Genomic DNA, 23,248 nt, shown 5'->3' on the forward strand with positions numbered 1-23,248 from the left:
CCTCCAGGAATTGAGTTTGACACCCCTGCTCCACTCTGTACGTTGCACATGATAAATATGGTCCTTATTTACACTGAGATTAACACTGTCTTCCCGAAGACATAAAGTCCTTTATCGCTTTAAATTCCTGTAAAAGTTTAGCTTTGTTCAAAGTCCAATTTTATTCTGATTGTGGATGTGATTCATATCCAGCAGGCAGTTTTGACTGCAAGAATAAATGGTGAGATCAGTTTGAGTTTGGGGAGGGGTTGAATGCTTTTGAATGGTAGAGTAGACAGTGATAGATGAATGTGGTCCCTTCTCATCTGGGAGTGATGCACTCTGAAAAATTCATTTCATTTAAAACTATTTCCAACAAATAATTCAAACTACAGGCTGCAAACTGGTTTATCATATGAATGTCATTCACTTTTATTCCAAATTAAGATATTTAATCCATATTAACAGTCATTTAATTTTCAATAAATTGTTGCTAAGTGAGATTGGAGTCATTATTTAATCTTCACCTGATTCATAGGGTCATCGTTGGCTGTGATGTGGTTGGTATCGTCAGTCTGTCCAGCATCTCTCACAGTATCATACACTGTAGAAGGTTTCTCTGATTTCTCCAACATCTCCAGTGGATTTTGTGGCTTGACGTTCTCCTGCAAACACAGTCCAGTCTAAAAGTCTGTTTTAGACTCATTTGTGACTTATCATTTCTAGTTTGCCTTTGATTTATTTCATAAGTCATGAGGCATGAGGAACACGTACAGCATTTTAACCAATGCAGTACGTTTCGACCCCTCACCCCTTTTTTTCATAATAAATAATTCTCTGTAGGAAATACTAAAGAAAAAAGAAGTGATCACTTGTGCCCGTGCAATAGTAAATTACCAATACAAATTAATAAATTAATGCAGACACAATAAATTAAGTGTCTTAAATCAAAATGTACACCGTTGTACTTTATTTACCCCTAATGGGTGTATATAAGTACCATTAAGGTATATATTAGTATCTATAAGTAAATATTAGTATCTTTTGAAAGGGTACCTCAAGTGACAGCTTTGTGTAGGATTTTACAACCGAGACAAAGAATATAAAACCTTTAAAAGATAATGGTGAAATGACAATTACAGTCTGGTTAATGAAGAATAGTGGTATATCACTTACGTCAAAAGGGTGTGCATAAACTGTTTGTTCAGGCCCCTGGGCGCCTACAGTGTTTAAAACAGAACATCAGTTTTCAAGACTATTTATAGTATATAGACAAAACAAATATACATTTTTGCTCTACAGAGCTTGTAGAGATTTGTCAGTCCTTGGCTTTCATAACATGGTTAATGCTCTGCTAATGGAAGCAAACAAGTGCACCATAAGGGTTTAAAAGCAGAACTGTGCAAAAATGAAAGTGAATAGAAAGTTGGCAGGCCATGTGGTTAGTATTCACCTCAAATAGCATTGAGGTGCTAGTTTTATAACTACTGTAAATGTAGTTAATATATCATGTTAATTGGGAATTTACATGGAATATTTGTATTTCTATGCAAGGCATAGCACACGTGACTCGAAATAAGCTTAAACGGATTTAATCCAAAACGGGCAAAAATAAAGATACAAAGGGCAGGCAGAACAAAAACCACGTAGGGACATTGACAATCGGACCACTTGAACTCAAAACACACAGGACTAAATACACTAAAATTAACTAAATTAACAAGACGCAGCTGAAGACAATGATATAATTAACACGGAGGGAAGGCAGGGCACAGGGAGCACATGGCACGAGACAAAAACCATAACAAAAAGAGTCCAGAGATATGACACTAACAATATGAATGTGCTAATGGTGTTTTTAAAAATCTTTATGATGTGTCTTAAGATAACTGGATGATTAATGCTCTGTACCTTTCTTTCTTTTGTAAATATAATAAAAAAAAATAAAGCTGATCACTGCCACCAATGCCAGTATGGGTAGACAAACAGAAGCAATGCTCCAGTGTGTAAATGCTGATGCTTCTTCATATTTTCCTGTTTATAGACATTAAAAAGAAGAACATACATCTTAAAGTTTTCAGAGACTGAGTATTATATTAACGGAAATTTCAGTCCAGTGTTTGGCACACCATATAATATTTAAGATGAAGTCATTGTTTTTATATTTCTTCATCTTTGAGTCGGTTTACAGTGTGGATACAGAACGTACCTTGCTCAGCAGCGCAGAGTTCATAAACCTTCTTTACTACAGTCTTGGAGCTCACGGGGTTGCTATAGTTACACGTGATGGAGTCCTCGCTGCAGCTCAGTTTTAGGGTGTGATTATCAGCTGATGTCACTTCCTCTGGGGAACAGCGGCTACCATTAAAGACGGAGCTGAAAAAACTGTTACTCCCGTTACATGTGAAGCTACAGGGCTGAGGACTGGACCAGCTTGAGTTTACGGTCAGGACCGGATCTTCAACTTCATCTGAAACACAGAGTCAATGTCACAAAGAAAACTTAGGTAAACCAAGACCAAACATGATTTAATCATACTATTTTGTTCAGACGTCCTCAAATGGACAGAATTATTATTGTTAACATATGTCAAATATGTGCAGCAGGTTTTGATATTAAAGAAAAAAATAACATTAAATATAAATAATTTAAAAAGCTTGATGTTATATTGTTTTCAAATAAACTATATATAATATATTTAGTCTTATATTTACATCATAGACTAAGCAGTACACGTCACTCTCACCTAAAACAGTCACTCTGTATATAACAAGAATATTTTCTGATTGTCCACTGGTTCTTGCTTTGTAGAGTCCACTGTCCTTCTTCTGCATGTTCTTCAGTGTCAGAGAAAAGCTTGTTTCATTGAAAACCACTCTGTCCTTGTAGATATCATTAGGTGTTACACTTTTAGTTTGTTTTATATATGTAATTATATTCTCTAATTTTTCATTACTCCAGAATAAAATTAAAAACTTTGCTTCTTGTGTCTGTACATCCAGCTGAACAAAAGCTCCCGTCTTCTAAACACAGAGATCTCAGCACAGAGCCCTGAGGAGAGACAACATTTGTAGGAAAAAATAGTAGCTGTTTTCATAGACAGTCATCATACAGTCACCAGAAACTAAAGGATTGAACTAAATTTATTTATTTTAAATCAGTTAATGATCTTTGTGGCATACAGCACCTACAGATATAAGTTGATTCTTTCAGTAAAAACTCAAAGTTTGGAAAGATACTCTGTTTGTACAAATCAAAGCGAAAATGACCATTAATGACCACATTTTTATTTTGAGATGGAACACTTTAAGGCTAAAATCAAGTCTGATTTCCAACTAATGGTAACATTAACCCTTTCTACACGTGAGTTAAAATACTACAAACTAAAGGAGAAGTTTTTTTAAACAAACCATTATTTTAGAATGTATTGCCTTCAACTCGTTTCTATTGAAAATATCTCAGCAGCCGCTTATGAGCCCTGTTTATTTGGATATGAAATATTTAAGCTAACTACTTCAGTCTCCATGCTAACAGCGCACCCGAACACAAATAATTTTTATGTCCACTTATTTTTATTTCTATTTTCATTGTATGGCTATGTGGGTTTCAGTATTGGAGTTAACAATTAGAATTTTTATTTTTTGGTAGTATTTTATCACATTGTGAATGCATATTAGAACGTTTTGTTGTTTTCTGAGGGAGAGCTTGGAGCATTTGGACCCGGAAACAGTGACAAATAGAGTGGAACTATAAAAACCTGAAAGTGAGGTAGCATTTTAACTCTTCTGGTACCTTTATTTCAGAGTCAATGGGGTTTTTTTTATACGATTTTGGTTCAAACTCCAAAATAAGGTTTACACAAGCTCAAGATACATTTAATTTACAACAAATATCACACTACTCATAATTTTTTTAAAAACTGTTATGTTTCTTTAAAAAGATGGTTGCTAACAAGTTGCTAAATGAGACTGCAGGAGCTGTCAGAGACATCACGAAGAACAGTTTAGGAACTTACAGTGTTTAGTTTAATGAACCTTACAATAGTAGTTAATTGTAGAATAATCAATTAATAGTTTCTCACATTTGATATTTGTAAGATTCAACGTTACACAGGCAGTGCAGGACCAGCAGATTAGCTTATGCTTATGTCTATCTCTTCAGTTTTTAAACTATTTTCTAACTATGAGTTTTTTGACTGTTAAAGAAAAAATTATGTTTTAATATGGATTGGGGGAAGTCTTTTTTCGGCGTTTAGACATTTATCATTCAATCCCAGCATGCATTGCAGTATGAAGCAAGTATGAACATTGCAGTATGTTTTGTTGATTGTCGCCATTGTTGAGATTCATCTTCTGCTTCTTGATGTCTACGTGTCTAAATAGTACTGGAGTTGAAATATTTATATATGTTACGTATATTTAAAATTCACCGACTGTGATTATTAGAGAAGCAATTCCTTGCATGCTGTAGTTTCATAGGGTTATTTTGAGACTTTGTTTGTGGCTTGAAAGAATGACTTGGTTCCTCTTCTGGTGAAATCATATGTTCATGACTAGAACATTTACTCTTTGTCACCTGGGCAACAAAGGGGTAATAACCTATAAAAGTACAAATTATTAGTTTAACTTCATCAGTGACAACAAACAAATGAATCAAAATCTTAAATCTGTTCTTAAACAAGCTTTTCAAAAGAATTTAGTTTAACTTATAAGTTATGAGCTATTTAACTATAAGCTACATATATAAGCTTTGCTTCTCTCTAAACTGGTAGAGCTGGGGTACTAGGACTCATACTCAGTCTGGTCTTGAGTACAGTTTTTATGAAAACACTGGCACTTGTCACAGACTCAGATGCAGTTTTCCTCAGGCACACAGAGGGATGTACAGTATGGATGTACAGCATGTACTTTATAAGTAAGTGTAATTAAAGTACCTAAAAAGTAACAGTAATCGCTTCCTTATTTTTCAGTGAATAAGTAATTTAATTACAGTAATGCTTTGCACCCCTCTGCAGCTTTTGTTCACACATTTAACCCAGATTTAATCGTTTATACATCTCTTGATGACGTTTTTGCATTAATTTTACGGTTTGAGCCGTTACCAAAGACATTGCCCTACTCTGCTCATATGGTAGGTTATTCATTTCAAACTAATTGTTTCAACTCTTGAAAAGTTTTAGATTTGATTATTCAATCCGGCACAGATGTAGCTTCGCACACTGCTAGCATCTAGGATTCCGATCAGCCTTTGTTCATGGCAGAAGACTCTCGATTGTGATATTTTAAGTTTGCAAATTGCTAAAAACATTTTTAGTCTTTGCATACACATGAAGCATCCCTGAAACACATCCTGAACGCCTGAAACAGTGTCCCCAGTAAAACAAACACTACTTTAACCCCTGATTAAATGCCTGTTGAATGATTTCCTGTTGAACCTTTTTAAAAACCTAAAAAATCTCTTTGGTATTTTTGACTGATACATTTATTTTGCTTGTAATTAATAATTAGACCGTTTGCTTATACCTTCAATAAGCTTATACTTATCCCTTTTTGTGAAAAACAAAGTGAAATCCTCAGCGTTTAGAGTCAAGAGCCCAACTAAATCAAACTCCTGACAAATGATCTCGAACCCAACGCTATAAACCGGTGTAATAAATCTTGTTTGTTGCCTGTGTTGTTTCTGTTGTCAAATCGTGTGTGATTTTAATTTAAAGTCAAGTTTTAATAATATTTAAATAAAATAAATTAGTCACCATGTCATCATAAACATGATGAATTTAAAGTTAATTTAAGAGATAATCTAATAACTTTCAGTTCATTAATTCTCATCAGAAGAATATTTATCATAATAAATAAATTGGATTATCTCTACCTGTGTTGTTCATAAGAAGAATAAAAGACACAAACAGCCTTAATGCTGTCACGTATGAAGGGTCTGAGGCGTGCGGATCCATGTGCAGGCTTTTATTAAATGAAGGCATGGTCAAAACAGGCAGGCGTCAAACAGGGCGAACAGGAATATCAGAGGCAAGACAATAGCAAAATCCAGAGACAGGCGGTGGTCAGGTCAGGCAGCAAACAAACACGGAATCAGAAGACAGGCAGGGTCAAAACCAGATAAACCAGAGACAATAATCCACGGGCGATCTAACAACGAAACAGGCGAAACAATGCAACCTGCAGGTGAGTGGCTTGCTACAGTTTTTATAGTCCTGGAACAGGAAGTAGCAGCAGAGGAAGTGATCGCAGATCACCCAGGGGTAAGAGCTCCCTCTGCTGGCTTGGTGACATAGCCCCCCTCCTAGGAGCGACTCCTGGCGCTCCATAAAACAAACAAAAAACACTGTGAGCTTGGGAGGGGTTCCGGGAGGGGTCAGCAAGCGGAGTCCAGGAGGAAGAGGCGGAGGAGGAGCCAGGAGAAGACAGGAGTCCGGAGCGGGAGGTGATCCAGAGCCCAGCTATGGTGGTCAACAGTGGAGCCGACGGAGGAGGAGCCATGGAAGAGGAAACAGCCATCGATTTCCATGGCGCCGACCGATGGCGGCGGAGCAGGTGGCGGAGAGACTGAAGCGGAGGTGGAGAGCCGAAAGAGCCAAGGGTGACGTTGGCGCTGGAGGTCCTAGGCGACGCCACAGGCTTCGGCAACTGATGCGGAGGCGGGGGCGAGAAGGCGGCTGCTGCGGAGCCAGAGCGACAGAGGACTGAGGTGGGCCGGGAAGGAGGAGCCTGACAGAGCCGGAGGGATGGAGGGATGAGGCGGCTGCTGGAGTGGAATCCTGAGCGAGCGGATGGTCGACGACCGACCAAGGCGTAGCGGAGAGACGATGGAGCCTGGTGGAGCTGGTGGATTGGACGGAGGCACGGTGGAGCGGAGGGAGCTAGGAGCCTAAGGGAAGCCGGCGGGTCACCTGAAGCCGAGGTGGAGTCCGGGGTTCGGAGGCGGACGATGAAGTGAGGGATCCTTCACCCACGGCGGCGATGGAGACTGGCAGACCCGTGGCGAGCTCAGGTGGAGGGCAGAGGATGAGTGCAGGGCTGCTGGGATCCATCGTCGGACGTGTGGCAAGGGTGGGAGGGTGGGATAGCTTGAGGCGCGCACGCAGGCGCGGGCAGTGGACGGGCAGGCGCGGCGGCGGGCAGTGGGCGGGCGCAGGCGCGGGCAGTGGACGGCGCCGCGGCGCGGGCAGTGGGCCGGGGCGCTGGCGCCGGGCAGTGGGGCGACGCGCCTGGCGCGGGCAGTGGGCGGGCGCCACGCGGCGCCGGGCAGTGGGCGGGCGCGGCGGCGCGGGCAGTGGGACGGGCGCACGAGGCGGGCACTGGAGGCTCTGCACGGCGCGGGCACTGGAGGCTCTGCACGAGCGCGGGCACTGAAGAGGCTCTGCAGCGCTGGCACTGGAGGCTCTGCACGCATGGCGCGGGCACTGGAGGCTCTGCACTGCAGGCGCGGGCACTGGAGGCTCTGCACGAGGCGCGGGCACTGGAGGCTCTGCACGCAGGCGGGCACTGGAGGCTCTGCACGCAGGCGCCGGGCACTGGGCAGGCGGCAGCCATCTTGGGAAGCGGCTCTGGGCAGGCGGCAGCCATCTTGGGAAGCGGCTCTGGGCAGGCGCAGCCATCTTGGGAAGCGGCTCTGGGCAGGCGGCAGCCATCTTGGGAAGCGGCTCTGGGCAGGCGGCAGCCATCTTGGGAAGCGGCTCTGGGCAGGCGGCATTCATCTTGGGAAGCGGCTCTGGGCAGGCGGCGACCATCTTGGAAGCGCTCTGGGCAGGCGGCGACCATCTTGGGAAGCGGCTCTGGGCAGGCGGCGACCATCTTGGGAAGCGGCTCTGGGCAGGCGGCGACCATCTTGGGAAGCGGCTCTGGGCAGGCGGCGACCATCTTGGGAAGCGGCTCTGGGCAGGCGGCGACCATCTTGGGAAGCGGCTCTGGGCAGCGGCGGCGACCATCTTGGGAAGCGGCTCTGGGCAGGCGGCGACCATCTTGAGCAGCCCAGCTCGGGAGGGCCATCTTGGGCAGCGGGCTCGGGAAGGCGGCCATCTTGGGCAGCGGCTCGGGAAGGCGGCCATCTTGGGCAGCGGCTCGGGAAGAGCGGCCATCTTGGGAATAAATGCAGTGTCTTCTTCCTCCATAATACCCAACGTGAGCTGGCCCACAGTCACTAAACCAAACTCAATAAAGTGTGCCAGTGATTCACGTGGACCCTCTCGAACAAGTTGTGTTTTGAGTGGCTGATTTATTCCTCGTGAAAAAATTCAATTAGCAAACAGTCCGGTAAATCAGAGAAGTAAGCCAGGTCCAGAAATTCCTGAGTATAATCCTCAAGTGATCGGGTGCCCTGCTTGAGGGTTAGCAAAGACATTGCAAGGTGCATACCTGGCCATGGTTCGGAGTGAAAAGCCGCTGGATCCTGTGTGAGGTTGCATTCTGTCACGTATGAAGGGTCTGAGGCGTGCGGATCCATGTGCAGGCTTTTATTAAATGAAGGCATGGTCAAAACAGGCAGGCGTCAAACAGGGCGAACAGGAATATCAGAGGCAAGACAATAGCAAAATCCAGAGACAGGCGGTGGTCAGGTCAGGCAGCAAACAAACACGGAATCAGAAGACAGGCAGGGTCAAAACCAGATAAACCAGAGACAATAATCCACGGGCGATCTAACAACGAAACAGGCGAAACAATGCAACCTGCAGGTGAGTGGCTTGCTACAGTTTTTATAGTCCTGGAACAGGAAGTAGCAGCAGAGGAAGTGATCGCAGATCACCCAGGGGTAAGAGCTCCCTCTGCTGGCTTGGTGACAAATGCCATCGTCACGAACAAAACTGTCCTCAACCGTTTTCTGTCACAGTTAAGGGAGTTAAATATATATGAAGTGTGCCTGGAAACCACATACAAACCTCTGCGTCATTTCCTCTAGGTTTCTGTGTTTTTTCTAGTGCAAGTTTAAGTCAAAAAGAGGACTGTAACATAAAATATATTACTTCTTTGGGAGTATGCAAAAAGAAATTCCCACGAGTCCAGAGCAACACAGCAAAATCAAACTAAACTAATTTATTGCAATAATTTACTTGAAAATGTTGTTTTCATGATGATTTCTCTCTTCACATCTTCGCTATGTTCCCCTTCACCTCGTCTCACACTTACTCACTTCCTGTTAGTACACAATCAATTCTCAAACACACTCTACTGGTTAACATCAAATTCAAATTGTATTTGTCACATACACATACATACATGGTACGACATGCAGTGAAATGTTTTTTTACAACCGTCCAGCATCAAAATAGAAAACAGAATTTAAATATATATAAATATAAAATATAAAAAAATATGTATAAAAATATGTATAAAAAGTGTGCAAAGTTTAAAAAATAAAGTGTAGAATATAAAATATAAAGTGTAAAATGTAAAAGTGGCTGTGCGAATGTCCAGTGCAAAGTGGCTAGTGCAATTGTCCAAATGTAAGTGGCGAGTATCTGGGAAAGAGGGGTGAACATGGGAATTCGGTATTTAGGTGCTGGGTGTTCTCTGGTTCCAGACTCCGAATGGCCTGCGGAAGAAGCTCCTCCTCATTCTCTCTGTGTTTGCCTTCAGGAGCAGCGCTTTCCTGAACGCAGCAGAGAAAAGAATCCATTGTTGGGATGGCTGAGGTCTTCCACGATCTTCCTGGCCCTGGTACAGCACCGCTTGTTGTAGATGTGCTGCAGCACAGGGAGCTCAGCTGACCGCACCACCTTCTGAAGAGCTCGCCTGTCCTGCATGGTGCTGTTTCCAAACCAGGAGGTGATGTTTCCCGTCAGGACACTCTCGATGGTGCAGGTGTAAAAGTTCCTGAGCACCTGAGATGGGAGTCTGAAGTCCCTTAAGCGCCTCAGATGGTATAGACGCTGCCGGGCCTTCTTCACCAGGGTGTTGATGTGACAGGACCAAGACAGGTCCTGCGTGATGTGAACACCCAGGTACCGGAAACTGTCCACTCTCTCCACTGGGGTCCCGTCGATCATGATGGGATGGTAGAGCGCACCTGCTTTCGTGCTGAAGTCCACTATTAACTCCTTTGTTTTGCTGGCGTTCAGGAGCAGATTGTTCTCCTGACACCATCTCTCCAGGTTGTTGATCTCCTGAAGGTAGGCGATCTCATTGTTGTTGGAGATCAGGCCCACCACGACAGTGTCGTCAGCAAATTTAATGATGGTGGTGGAGTTTGTAGTGGCCACACAGTCATGTGTGTACAGCGAGTACAGCAGAGGCTCAGAACACAACCCTGAGGGCTCCAGTGCTGAGAGTGAGGGAGGATGAGGTGTGTTTTCCCATCCGTCACGGCTTGTGGTCTGTCGGTCAGGAAGTTAGTGATCCAGTGGCGCGCGGGGATGGGCTGAGTCCCAGGACCTCCAACCGAGGTGAGCGTGGAGGAACTATGGTGTTGAACACTGAACTATAGTCCACGAACAGCATTTTCACATAGTTCCCTTTCCTAAAATCCAGGTGGCTTGTGGTTGTGTGGAGGAGGTGTGTGATGGCATCCTCCGTGGGCCGGTTTTGGCGGTAAGCAAACTGTAGTGGGTCCAGTGTGTCCGGTAGTCTCTCGAAGCACTTCATCACTACAGGCGTCAGAGCTATAGGGCGGTAATCATTTAGGCAAGATGGTTGAGGTTTCTTCGGCACAGGAACAATGATGGACTCTTTGAAACATGGGGACTATAGACTGTTTCAGGGAGAGATTAAATATCTCAGTGAACACCGGTGCTAGCTGGTCAGCACAGGCTCTCAGAACCCGACCTGTGATGCCGTCAGGTCCTGCTGCCTTCTTGGTGTTCACTCTCTGAATGCCCTCCTTATGTCGTGCTCGAAATTGGTGAGCGCGATTTCCTCTCCGGCTCTCGGCATGCGTGCTGTTCATCATGCCGCTAAGCGGCGCTAGCGTGATTAGCGTGATTAGCTGCAGCCTCGAAACGAGCATAAAGGTGTTTAGCTCGTCTGCCAGAGAAGCATCCGCGCTCTCCACTCTGGAGGTTGGCGTTTTATAGTCTGTGATGTTTCTCAGTCCCTGCCAAAGGATCCTAGAGTCACTGTGTTGAAACTGTGACTCAAGTTTCCTCCCGTAGCGCCATCCCCAAATGCACACAATGTTCAGAGCAAAACAAGTCTTTTTAAAGTCATTTCAGTTAAAAAATGTTACTAGTATTTTATTTGTGAACATTTCTATACTTATAGTGTACGTGAGGTTTAAGGTATTAATATGATGGGGAACACAACCTGTAAAATTACAAAAAAATTATGTTGTAAGTATTTTTAAATTAAGGGGTGACCTATTCTAATATGTGGTGCGTATGGCCTAAACATTAATCTTATATTTGGGAGAGATTTATAAAGATTTATAATTTTATACTGGTTATTTATCAATTAAATTCAATTAAAACAAGTGCAATTTTTGTATGTAATTACTGAGCAAATACACAACAGTTCTGTATTTAAGTCAACTTGTGCCTCCTTTACTCCATGTAGTTACAGGATACATCACTACAACAAATTGCTCTGAAAGCATTGTTCATACAATATACAGTATATAAAATGTTGGATTGTTTTTAAATTAAAATCACGCATGATATGACAACAGAAACAACACAGGCAACAAATAAAAGATTTTACACCGGTTTAGAAACAAGCAAAGCAAATCTTATAGAGCATTATAACTTAATGTAGTTAAAACTAATTCTTTTAAAATGCTTATTTAAGAACAAATTTAATATGTTGTAGAATTGTTTGTGCTTTTCACCCACTGATGAAGTTACTATCTGAAACCAACAGTCTCAACCAACCTCAGTGTTTAAAAAGTAGGCTTAAACAGTGTATGACTTTTTCAAAATCCTTTGCAAAAATAAGATTTTTGCAATTTTTTTGATTTTAAAACCCTATTTTGACAGTCAATAATCCCTTGAGCTTGTGGTCTGTACACTGACCCCGATTTCTGATTTAATTCCAAATTCAGCAGCGCCAGCTTAAGAACATTGGCCCAAAATCCTGGACCGTTATGTGTTTGAACTATTTTAGAAAGTCCAAACCTAGGAAAAATTTCCCTTGCAAGAGTCTGAGCCACCGCCTCAGTATTCTGTTTCCCCACTGGGAAGGTTTCAACCCACCTTGAAAACCTGTCCACTATCACAAGCATGTACCTTTTTTCCTTTCACTGGTGTGATCATATCAACAAAATCCATTACCAAAAGCACAAACGGCCCTTTCATGCTGTACAAAGGAAACATAAACAGATCCTTTCTCTTTTCAATCAATGGAATGGAGAAAAATGCTAAAATCAAATCACTTGTGCTGAACCACTTTTTCTATGTTTCTGTGTTATTTAAAATAACATACAGATTCAGCACTACTGCCTCAATTGGTTTGAGGGTCTCATTAACTGCTCTCAAGTCATGTACTCGTCTCCGCTTGCCATTAGGTTTTCCTACAGGCAAAAGGGCATGTTGCAAGTAGATTTGCTCACTCCAGCCTTTAGCATTCCCTCAATTACTGGTCAGAGGTTCCCTCTGGTACCTCGAAAAATTTCAATTTGGCTTATATAATCCTGACTACTACTCTGCTTCACCAACCACTATCACCTCAGCCATCACCTGCACTGATTCTATCTTAAATCTGCACTCATATTCTGGGTCAGGTCCCTCTGGACGATATTTTATTATGCAGTGCTCCCTAAACCTTCAACATTACCTTGGAATTTCGGGAAAGGTCCCCTTTCTCCCTGAATTAAATTCACCTTGCCTCTCTCTTTATTTCCTCTCTGCCTACCTCTAAAGTTCCGATGGTTCTGTCCTCCCTCTCTCCTAGTGGTGGGATATGGTATGTTAACTTGAATTATTTAAGGGACAGGTCCAGGTTGGGATGTTAGGCTACCTATTACCTGATTTGGTTCCCCAAAATTGCTTGCTGCCTGGTTGCTCTCTTGTGGTACAGCCTGATTCATGAATTCATGAACCCTGCTTTTTCTTCTCCTCCAGAGTCACCTGCATTGGCCTTTTCTGGACCTTATCTGCCTGTTTCTTTAGAGCATTCCCGCTCTGTTTGTGTCTTTTAGAGTGTCTTTTTAGAGCTTTCTGACTCAGTCCGGTAGTGTCAGTACCTTTGTTTTAACTGGAGCTGACAGTGCATTTAGGAGCCCATTTCTGAACAGTTGAGTTTCTATGCATCATGGACTTGTGGTGGGGTCTTCACCCCCCTGTTGCCTCCATATATCGGCATGCTGCGTATCCAGCCTATACAGTCCTGTTCCCTAGTGGGCGCAGGAGTCAGTTTTTCCTCATCAAATTTCATTGTGTATAAGGCCCTTAAAGAGTTCCAGACTACTCCTCGATTTTGATCGAAGCTTTGCCCATAAAAAGTCAGGCATTCCCACAGCTTGGCTCAATCCTGCATCAAACCATACCTCCTCAGCCTCTCTCATGCTTAAGCATTTGGTCAGAAGTACTTTTAGTATTCCTGTGTCATGTTTTACATTGTGTTCCCTATAACGTTTCATAGCATCAAGTCCTTCAGGTCGCAGCTTGTCTAAATCATCAGCTGACTGTTGTGAGTATTTCCTCCGTAATTCTCTTCCTAATTCCTCCTCTCTCTCGGTTCCCTCTTTTCTGTGTACCCTACTGCTTCTTCCTCTTTCCTCTGCTGCTTAAAATTCCACTGTCAGTTTTTCTACTTCTTGTCTACGTTTTTCTATATCCTTTACTTTAGTATCATTGTGTGATTTAATTTCAGCTGCTCTGGATCTCTCTCTCTCTCTCTCTGTTAGGCTGTTCACTTCCTATTTCACTCTATTACAATCTCCAATGGCTCTGATCTGCTAATCGGTCTCTCAATAGCTGTGGCTTCTTGAAGTCCTCATCTAATTCTATCCTGCCTTTTAATGTAAGCTATCACGATATTGTAGGATATGTACCATGGATACCATGAGTACAGGGGAGGGGCAGTGCTCGTATGCAGATGGAGGTTCATCTAGGGTGGTTGTGGTGTGTGAGTAGGCACCTCCTTCCTCCCTACTCTCCAGTTTTCTCTGTTTCATTGTTTGCTTCTTTTCAGCTTTCAGCCTTTGTCTCTCTGTCATCGTTTTCTCAGCCTGTGTGCTTCACAACTCCCTAGCTTTTACCCATGCTTCCATTCCTTTCAATTTATTCTCCCTTTGTTGTTCCCTATGTTTGCTAGTATCACTGGCTTTATATACCTTCAACCGGTTTCTCTTTTTTCTCTTTAGTCCAGGTTCCCTCAGTTGGCCACTAAACGGTGGTGTCTAGTGGTGTATGCATGTCTTTACACCAAAGCTCATGTGGCCACAAAAGAAATACATAAATGTAATATTAAAACAAATATCAAATCAGATATAAAATAAAGGAATTACATTTGGTCGTGAAGAAAGAGTATTTTAAAACTCGGCTGAAACAGTGATAAACTTTATTTCACATAACCAACTACCTGGCCAGCATAGTTAGTTAATGTCCATCTTTTGTTTCATCATATTTTTGTGATGTTTTCACATTACCAACCTGAAATACAGGACAATAATCATGAGACAGGGCAACAGCATGTCGAGTGCTCAGAGTTCAACGCAGTTATGTTTGAGTCCACGATTCCTTTAGAAGCACTACACGAAGCACCCCCTGCAGGCCCTAGTGAGCATCACATAAAACTTAGAATAAAGACACATTATAAGCACCTGAAATAAAATACATTCCAAGGTATTAAAAAAATATACATATATTTATGTAATACATAAAAATTAAATGCCATTTCTACCACCACACAAATGTAACACTTGTGGACGTCACATCTACATAAAATGTGCGTAGGATGAGTACTAAAAACCTGAAATGGTCCCACAGAAACGAACACAATCTCTAAATGCTTCTCTCTGGTAATGAATTGTGCCCAGTGAAGAACTGTATACTTGCACTTGTTATTAAATGCAGAGACGGTCTCTGTAATCAATTCGACATTAAATCACTAGAAGTTAAGTGTCCCCAACCAAGCAAGCCAGAGGAACCAAAACCCCATGCATACAGAATGGAGAAAAAAAAACTTGGGAGAAACCTCAGTCAACTGAGTCTCAGTTGGGGCCAGTTCTCCTCTGACCGGACGCCCAGCACTTAACTTCCTGTAAAATTTTCAAACGCAGATGTGTCAGATAGTGTAAATGACTTATTTTGTGTGTGTGTGTGTGTGTGTGTGTGTGTGTGTGTGTGTGTGTGTGTGTGTGTGTGTGTGTGTGTGTGTGTGTGTGTGTGTGTGTGTGTGTGTGTGTGTGTGTGTGTGTGTGTGTGTGTGTGTGTGTGTGTGCATCAGGATCTGGTGATCTGTCCACGGGCTCATCTAGGTGTTCTGGTCTCTGATGAACATAATCTCTGGATGCCACCATCTAAACTGGATACAAATTGAGAAACAGAATAAGAAAAAAAAACAGAACTAATATTAGCGTAGATGCCATTCTTTTTACAATATCACAAGTACATTGTGTTTTATGAGGAGTGTTTCCAGTTCCATCTGATCTAATTAATGCAGCCTAGCAATCATTTAATGGATTTAAATAATAAAAGTGTATCACTTTGTTATGTGTAGGCTAAGTTAAAAAGATGTGGCTTTAATCTAGATTTAAACTGGCAGAGTGTGTCTGCTTCCCGAACAGAGTTAGGGAGATCTTTTCAGAGTTTAGGTGCTAGATAGGAAAAGGATCTGGTGCCCGCAGTTGATTTTGATATTCTAGGTATTATCAAATGGCCAGAGTTTTGAGAACGCAGCGGACGGGCGGAACTATAATGTGATAAGAGCTTGCTCAAGTATTGAGGATATAAACTATTCAGGGCTTTATATGTAATTAATAAGACTTTAAAAAGCTAACACCATGTGTCCTGATAATATCTCCCAAAGGTAACATTTATAGTGTGAAAAGTAACAGTCCTAGCACTAAGCCATGAGGTACTCAGTGTTTCACTTGTGAGCAATATGATTTGACTTTAACTCAACTTTTGTCACTAAAGTAATTCCCTGTCTGTAATACGTTCTCACACACTTGAACTGAAAACTGTGACAATCATAATGCACAGGGAACTCTAACCATACTATATCAGCAATTGATAACAATCAGGCAGATGTGCTGACTGATTTAAATTTTCTCTTTCCTTCTGTTACTGTCACATTTCCTGCAAACAGTTGTTTTTTAGTTAAAGAAAGAATAATACAAACAGTTTTCTGCAACTGCTTCTATAGAAAGAGGCTCTCTATGAATAGTGCATTTGATGTCAATTACATATGACATACAAAATACAAAAAAGATTTATCACCATACACAGCAATGCAGATTCAGTGTTCAGTATTATACATCGCTTGTTATAAAATGAAAGGCAAGGCAAGGCAAGTTTATTTATATAGCACATTTCATACACAATGGTAATTCAAAGTGCTTTACAAAAGAGGAAATAAAATAATTGCAAGATTTAAATAACAATAAAAGAAATTAAAATAAAATAAAAACACTGATTTAAGATAAATTGAATTAAAAGCAAAAAGAGATTGATTTAAAACAGTTTAAAATAAAAGAAGCAAAGTAGCACAGTTGGGACGCAGCACAGTGCTCATTCTGTAAATGCACAACTAAACAGATGAGTTTTGAGTCTGGATTTAAAAGTGACTAATGTTTCAGCACATCTGATCTCTTCAGGAAGCTGGTTCCAGATGCGAGCAGCATAATAACTAAAGCAGATTCTCCTTGTTTGGTGTGAACCTTTGGTATTTCTAACTGACTTGATCCTAGTGATCTGAGTGGTCTGTTAGGTGTATAAATAGTGATCATATCTGCAATGTATTTAGGTCCTAGTCCATTGAGTGATTTATAAGCGAGTAAAGTGCTTTAAAATCAATTCTAAATGTCACTGGAAGCCAGTGTAAGGACCTGAGGACTGGTGTGATGTGCTCTGATTTTCTGGTTCGAGTCAGGATCCTGGCAGCAGCGTTCTGGATGAGCTGCAGCTGTCTGATGGTCTTTTGGGAAGGCCAGTGAGGAGACCATTACAATAGTCCACCCTGCTGGTGATGAAGGCATGGACTAGTTTCTCCAGGTCTTGCCTGGGCACAAAGCATCTGATTCTTGCAATATTTTTAGGTGATAGTACGCTGATTTAGTCACTGCTTTGACATGACAGCTGAAACTAAGGTCGGTCTCTAGAATCACACCAAGATTCTTGACTTGCCTTTTGGTTGTTTGACCCCTTGAGTCAAGGTATGCATTCACCTTGTGAACTTCATCTTTATTTCCAAATGCAATGACCTCAGTTTTCTCCTTGTTTAACTGAAGAAAATTTTTGGCACATCAACTGTTGATTTCATCAATGCATTGGCAGAGTGAGTCAATGGGGCTGTAGTCATTTGGTGATAAGGCTAGGTAGATCTGCGTGTCGTCAGCATAGCTGTGATAGGCAATTTGATTCTTTTCTCATTATTTGACTTAGTAGAGAGCATATACAGGCTAAACAAGAGCGGCGCAAGGGTGAGCCTTGTGGGACTCCACATGTCATGGGCGTCCACTTAGACTTATGCTCTCCTATACTCACATAATAACCCCTCCCTCTAAATATGACCTGAACCAGTTTAGAGCCATTCCAGAAAAGCCGAGCCAGTTTTCCAGTCTGTCTAGAAGAATGTTATGATCGACAGTGTCAAGCGCAGCACTAAGATCTAGTAGTACCAGCACTGATATTTTACCAGAATCAGAGTTTGGCGAGAATATCATTTATTATCTTAACTAACGCTGTCTCTGTGCTGTGGTGCGGTCTGAAACCAGATTGAAAATGATCCAGATAACCATTTGAGTTCAAGTAGCTGTTCAGCTGATTCAGAACTACCTTTTCAATGATCTTGCCTACGACCGGAAGATTAACTAAAAACGAGAAACTAAAAACATCCACAGTTTTTCATATAGCGGTTCCCTGACCATCAAATTTTCCAGTTTCAAACCCCATGTTTCGGGCTTGGGCACTGTTGCAGTGGTTTCATCGCCACTAATTAAATCTTTTAAAAGTGCGCCATTTCGGGCTTGGGGTTTTAAGGCTTCCTTTTAATCAAAAAAATCAAAAATGCAACAACGCTCTAGATCCTTAGTGTCATGAACCGCGCCTCTGTGGCTCCCTCCGGTGGCCATATCTAAAGTATTAATCCCCAGAACTACATTTCCCATCATGCCTCCTTCCAGCTCTAATTACCTGCCCAGGTGTACCTTGTTAAGACTGCTATTTAAGCTGCAACCAGCCAGAACTCTTTGTGAAGTCTTATCCTTGCCCTGGCTGGTAATTTGAAGCACACTGAAAACTAAAAAGTAAAAAAATTAGCCCAGGTTTTCTCTTCTCACATGCTTTTAGTTTCACTATTAAATGTATAAACAGAAATACATAAAATGTGTACAAACTTCACTCTATTCCCAATCAGAAACCAAACGTTTGTTTATGGTTGTTCTGTCTGTAATCTCAAGAACTCCTCAAAGTGCTAAAACAATCAGAAATACAGCAAGTAAGACTTTGCTTACCTCTATTTTAAATGATTGGTGCCAGTCTATGCAGTTCAGTGCCCAATGTAGCAATACCTGGAGCGTTCAGGAGACAGGCTTCCCCCCGAGACTCAAAGTCTCCGTCCCTCCCGATCTAAATTGAATCCCCTCTGCAACTCTGCTCACAGCGCCAAAATGTCATGGAATTCTTCTTGGGAATAAGGAACACCGATAATACTTAGCAATAATCAACAATTTTATTGAAGAGTTGGAGACACAGATACAACATTGGAGATCGATCATGTCTCAATTCAGCTGCTTATTTAAACCCCAGTTAGTTCCTCATTTTGGACAGAAAATTCAGTCCAGTGTTTTCCATTTAAAATGAAACCTGGCATATCATACAATATTTAAGATGAAGTCATTGTTTTTATATTTCTTCATCTGTGAGTCTATTTATAGCTCAGAGCGGATACAGAATTGCTTAGGAGCGCAGAGTTCATAAACCTTCTTTACTACAGTCTTGGAGCTCACGAGGTTGCTATAGTTACACGTGATGGAGTCCTCGCTGCAGCTCAGTTTTAGGGTGTGATTATCAGCTGATGTCACTTCCTCTGGGGAACAGCTGTTAGCATTAAAGACGGAGCTGAAAAAACTGTTACTTCCGTTACATGTAAAGCTACAGGGCTGAGGACTGGACCAGCTTGAGTTTACGGTCAGGACCGGATCTTCAACTTCATCTGAAACACAGAGTAACAAAGAAAACTTAGGTAAACCAAGACCAAACATGATTTAATCACAATATTTTGTTCAGACGTCCTCAAATGGACAGAATTATTATTGTTAACATGTGTCAAATATGTGCAGCAGGTTTTGATATTAAAGAAAAAATAACATTAAATATAAATAATTTAAAAAGCTTGATTTTATATTGTTTTCAAATAAACTATAACTGAATATATTTAGTCTTATATTTACATCATAGACTAAGCAGTACACGTCACTCTCACCTAAAACAGACACTCTGTATATAACAAGAATATTTTCTGATTGTCCACTGGTTCTTGCTCTGTAGAGTCCACTGTCCTTCTTCTGCATGTTCTTCAGTGTCAGAGAAAAGCTTGTTTTATTGAAAACCACTCTGTCCTTGTAGATATCATTAGGTGTTACACTTTTAGTTTCTTTTAAATATGTAATTATATTCTGTGATTTTTCATTACTCCAGAATAAAATAGTAAACTCTGGTTCTTGTGTCTGTACATCCAGCTGAACAAGAGCTCCCGTCTTCACAAACACAGAGATCTCAGCACAGAGCCCTGAGGAGAGACAACATTTGTAGGAAAAAATAGTAGCTGTTTTCATAGACAGTCATCATACAGTCACCAGAAAATAAAGGATTGAACTAAATGTATTTATTTTAAATCAGTTAATGATAATTTTGTGTCATACAGCACCTACAGATAATAGTTGTTGTTTTTTTCAATAAAGAAAAGCGTATGAATCTCAACAACAATGACAGATCAACTAATTTATTCATGCCACAATGCATCATTGGCTTTTTTTTATATGTAATTTGTTCAAAGAGGCTTTTGAAAAGCTTATGAATATTCTCAAAACTCCAGACCCTGAAGGAAAGAAGCTTCCACTAATCAAACAAGAGTCAAGAGCCCAACTAAATCAAACCTTCACAAATGATCTCGAACCCAACGCTATAAACTGGTGTAATAAATCTTGTTTGTTGCCTGTGTTTTTTCTGTTGTCAAATCGTGTGTGATTTCAAAAACGAACCCAAATTTTAAAAAATATTTAAAAAAATAAAATAAATCAGTCACCATAAACATGATGAATTTAAAGTTAATTGAAGAGATAAACTAATAACTTTCAGTTCATTAATTCCCACCAGAAGAATATTTATCATAATAAATAAATTGGGTTATCTCTACCTGTGTTGTTCATAAGAAGAATTAATAACACAAACAGTGCCATCATCACAAACAAAACTGTCCTCAACCGTTTTCTGTCACAGTTAAGGAAGTTAAATGTATATGTGACTGGAAACCACATACAAACCTCTGCGTCATTTCCGCTAGTTTATTGTGTTGTATCTGTTTCAGTGCAAGTCAAACAGCAGGCTGTAAGATAATGTAACGTCAAGCCAGAAGAGGGAGCCGTCGCTCGAGTACTAGCTGTGCTTCTATGACCATTTCCTGTTTGAGGGCCAGAGGTCCTCCATGTTCTCAATGCAAAGTATTGTGAGTTCTACGGCCTCATCAAGTGTCTCGTTGTTCTAATAACCTGTGTTGTATTACAAATTTATAAAAGGTTAAACACAGTTTCCAATCTGAAATTATATAGTAATTTACAATATAAGCGCAGGAAGTCCAAGCCCTGACACTTTGCCTGTTTTATGACCACTGCCTTTTGGATCTCCCTTGAACTCTGACTGCCTTTGTGTTACCGACTCTCTGCCTTACTTCTTTGAGAGTATGCAAAAAGAAATTCCCACCTAAAGAGTCCAAAGCAACACAGCAAAATCAAACTAAACAAATGTATTGCAATAATTTACTTGACGATTTTGTTTTCAATCCACATTGTTGATTTCTCTCTTTTCACGTCTTTGCTGTTCCAGTTCACCTCCTCTAACACACTTCCTGTTAGTACACAATCAATTTACTATGTCAATCTTGGTTAACTTATAATATTGTCTGAAATAACTTTTCTAGTAGGTTAGTGACTTCTGAGGTTTTCCTCATTGTTGGCGTGCTAGGGTGAGTCAGATCAACGATCGATGGAAGCCGCGGGCCACGTTTCTGAGATCTTGACTTCTGGCCACCAAACTGGCTTAGCATGCAATTACCGGGAACCCATAAAAAAATGACTCTTTTTGAGTCTATCGAGGAGATGGCTGCATTAAGGTAGCGATCTACGGGGTAGTCTCTGACTAAGACCTGGACTAGACCAGATGTGTCGTGAGTCTGTTCTGGCCAAACAAGGTCTCTAAGCGACCCAGACTCCTAACGAACGATAAGTCGAAACTAGGAAATATTATAGTTAATTAATGATCCAAATGTAATCACAACTAGAGGGATCAGCAGTTACATTTAAATAAATATAACTAAAATCACAAAAGACTGGAGTCAGATAAAATGATGTGAAGGGTTAAAATTGGAAAAGCAAACGATTCATAAATATGAGTGATTTTTAAAGAAACGCAAGGAAAAGGGGGACCCTTACAAACTTATACGAGCGTATTAATTGCAGGACAGGTTGAAATATTTTCACAAATGCCTAAGAGCAACTGAAAAGCTATACATTTACATAATGGTTAATTCTTCATAATTATTAGATTTATGGAGCAATCACTTTTTCACATAGTGCTAGCTTTTTCCCTCCTTAATAGGTGAAATTATTATTCCAAACCTTCTTTGATAATGATAATAATAAGCAGTATTTCCTCTCCATTAGTGGGAGGCACCAAACTCACCTGTGTCTGGGCCATTCTTTTAGTTTTGTTTTCACTGAAATGTAACATCTGGGACTTATAAAGACACCCACAACACTTCATTTTGATCATGTAAGTTCTTTTTTTACTATTTCATAGAATTTACTTATTAAAATATAACTCCAGCCTCTGTTTTTGTGTTGCTGTATATAATATATACTCGTTGGCCTACTGTTTCTTGGAAACTAAACCTGCTAGTGATACCAAGGAAATTCTTAACACAGAATAATCAGTGATATGACAATTATTTTGACGCTGGTTTTAATTAGCGGGGTTTTATTATAATTGTTAGATTGTTACTGAACCTATAGTTTGCATATTGGGACTTTTTGTTTGTGTGATCATTGTGACAATTATACAAGAATAATTTACAATCTTGGGAAAAAAAGGTACAGAAGCTGCCAGTGGAGTGTACACATATTAGCCTTATTTACCCTCTATTACTTTTTTGAAAGGGTGCCACCCCAGTCTCAGCATTTGTACCTTTTTATTTTAAAATATATATATATATATATATATATAGTTGGAGAGGCAGACACTGGATAAATTTATCAGAAGGAATCTTTTAATAAAGCAACAGAGGATGGGGCGAATCGCCGTAGAAACAACACAGGAATATTCTTAACCAGACAAAACAGAAAGCAAAAGTAAAGTCTCAGTTCCAATAAGGATCGAATAAATAGGCAGGCAGACGGGTAGGTAACCAGCAGAGCGGGTGTAACCTCGAGATCAGGGAGGCAGGTGAATGATTGCAGGTGTTGGTGATCAGTAATTATTATTATTTATTTTTAATTTCTTTTTTATGTTTCTTACTGGCCATTTTTAGTGGGATAGTTTGCCCAAATTTGAAAATGCGATGTTTAAGTGAGATGTAGGTGACTTTGTTTCTTCAGTAGGATACGATTTTAACTCAAACCGTTGCAGTCTGTCAGTCATATAATGACAGTCGATGGGCACACAATCTTTGAGAGTAAAAAAAACATACACAGACAAAACCAAATGAAACCCTGCGCCTCGTAATGACACGTGCATTGAGATGTAATGTATTCAGATGAAATGAAAGTGAATCCCTGTAGCAATGTCTTAGGGATGTTTATGTGACGTCACAGCCCTTGTGTTTTCTTCTCAGGCTCAAGCGCTTTAATCTTCTGCTGCTGCTGGGCCTTTTCGATTACAGCGGTCAGTATTCAGTTGTTCTAGCTTATTAATTGCAACAATATTTGATTTTGTCAGGTAGAGTTCTTC

The 23,248-nt window shown here is 40.8% G+C and overlaps 1 protein-coding gene across 1 annotated transcript; it reads right to left on the reverse strand.

Annotated features, from left to right (window-relative positions):
- Positions 1-217: 217 nt before the first annotated feature.
- Positions 218-20,495, reverse strand: LOC122335121. The gene is made up of 6 exons (XM_043232890.1): positions 20,445-20,495; positions 19,512-19,817; positions 18,983-19,241; positions 1,891-2,015; positions 1,156-1,199; positions 218-644 (listed from the first exon to the last, which is right to left on the reverse strand). The coding sequence occupies exons 1-6, from the start codon at positions 20,488-20,490 to the stop codon at positions 492-494; spliced, it is 933 nt and encodes a 310-aa protein (XP_043088825.1). The 5' UTR covers positions 20,491-20,495; the 3' UTR covers positions 218-491.
- Between the last annotated feature and the right edge of the window lie 2,753 nt (positions 20,496-23,248).

The sequence above is a fragment of the Puntigrus tetrazona genome, unplaced genomic scaffold (assembly GCF_018831695.1).
Source record: "Puntigrus tetrazona isolate hp1 unplaced genomic scaffold, ASM1883169v1 S000000745, whole genome shotgun sequence".
Taxonomy (NCBI): Eukaryota; Metazoa; Chordata; class Actinopteri; order Cypriniformes; family Cyprinidae; genus Puntigrus; species Puntigrus tetrazona.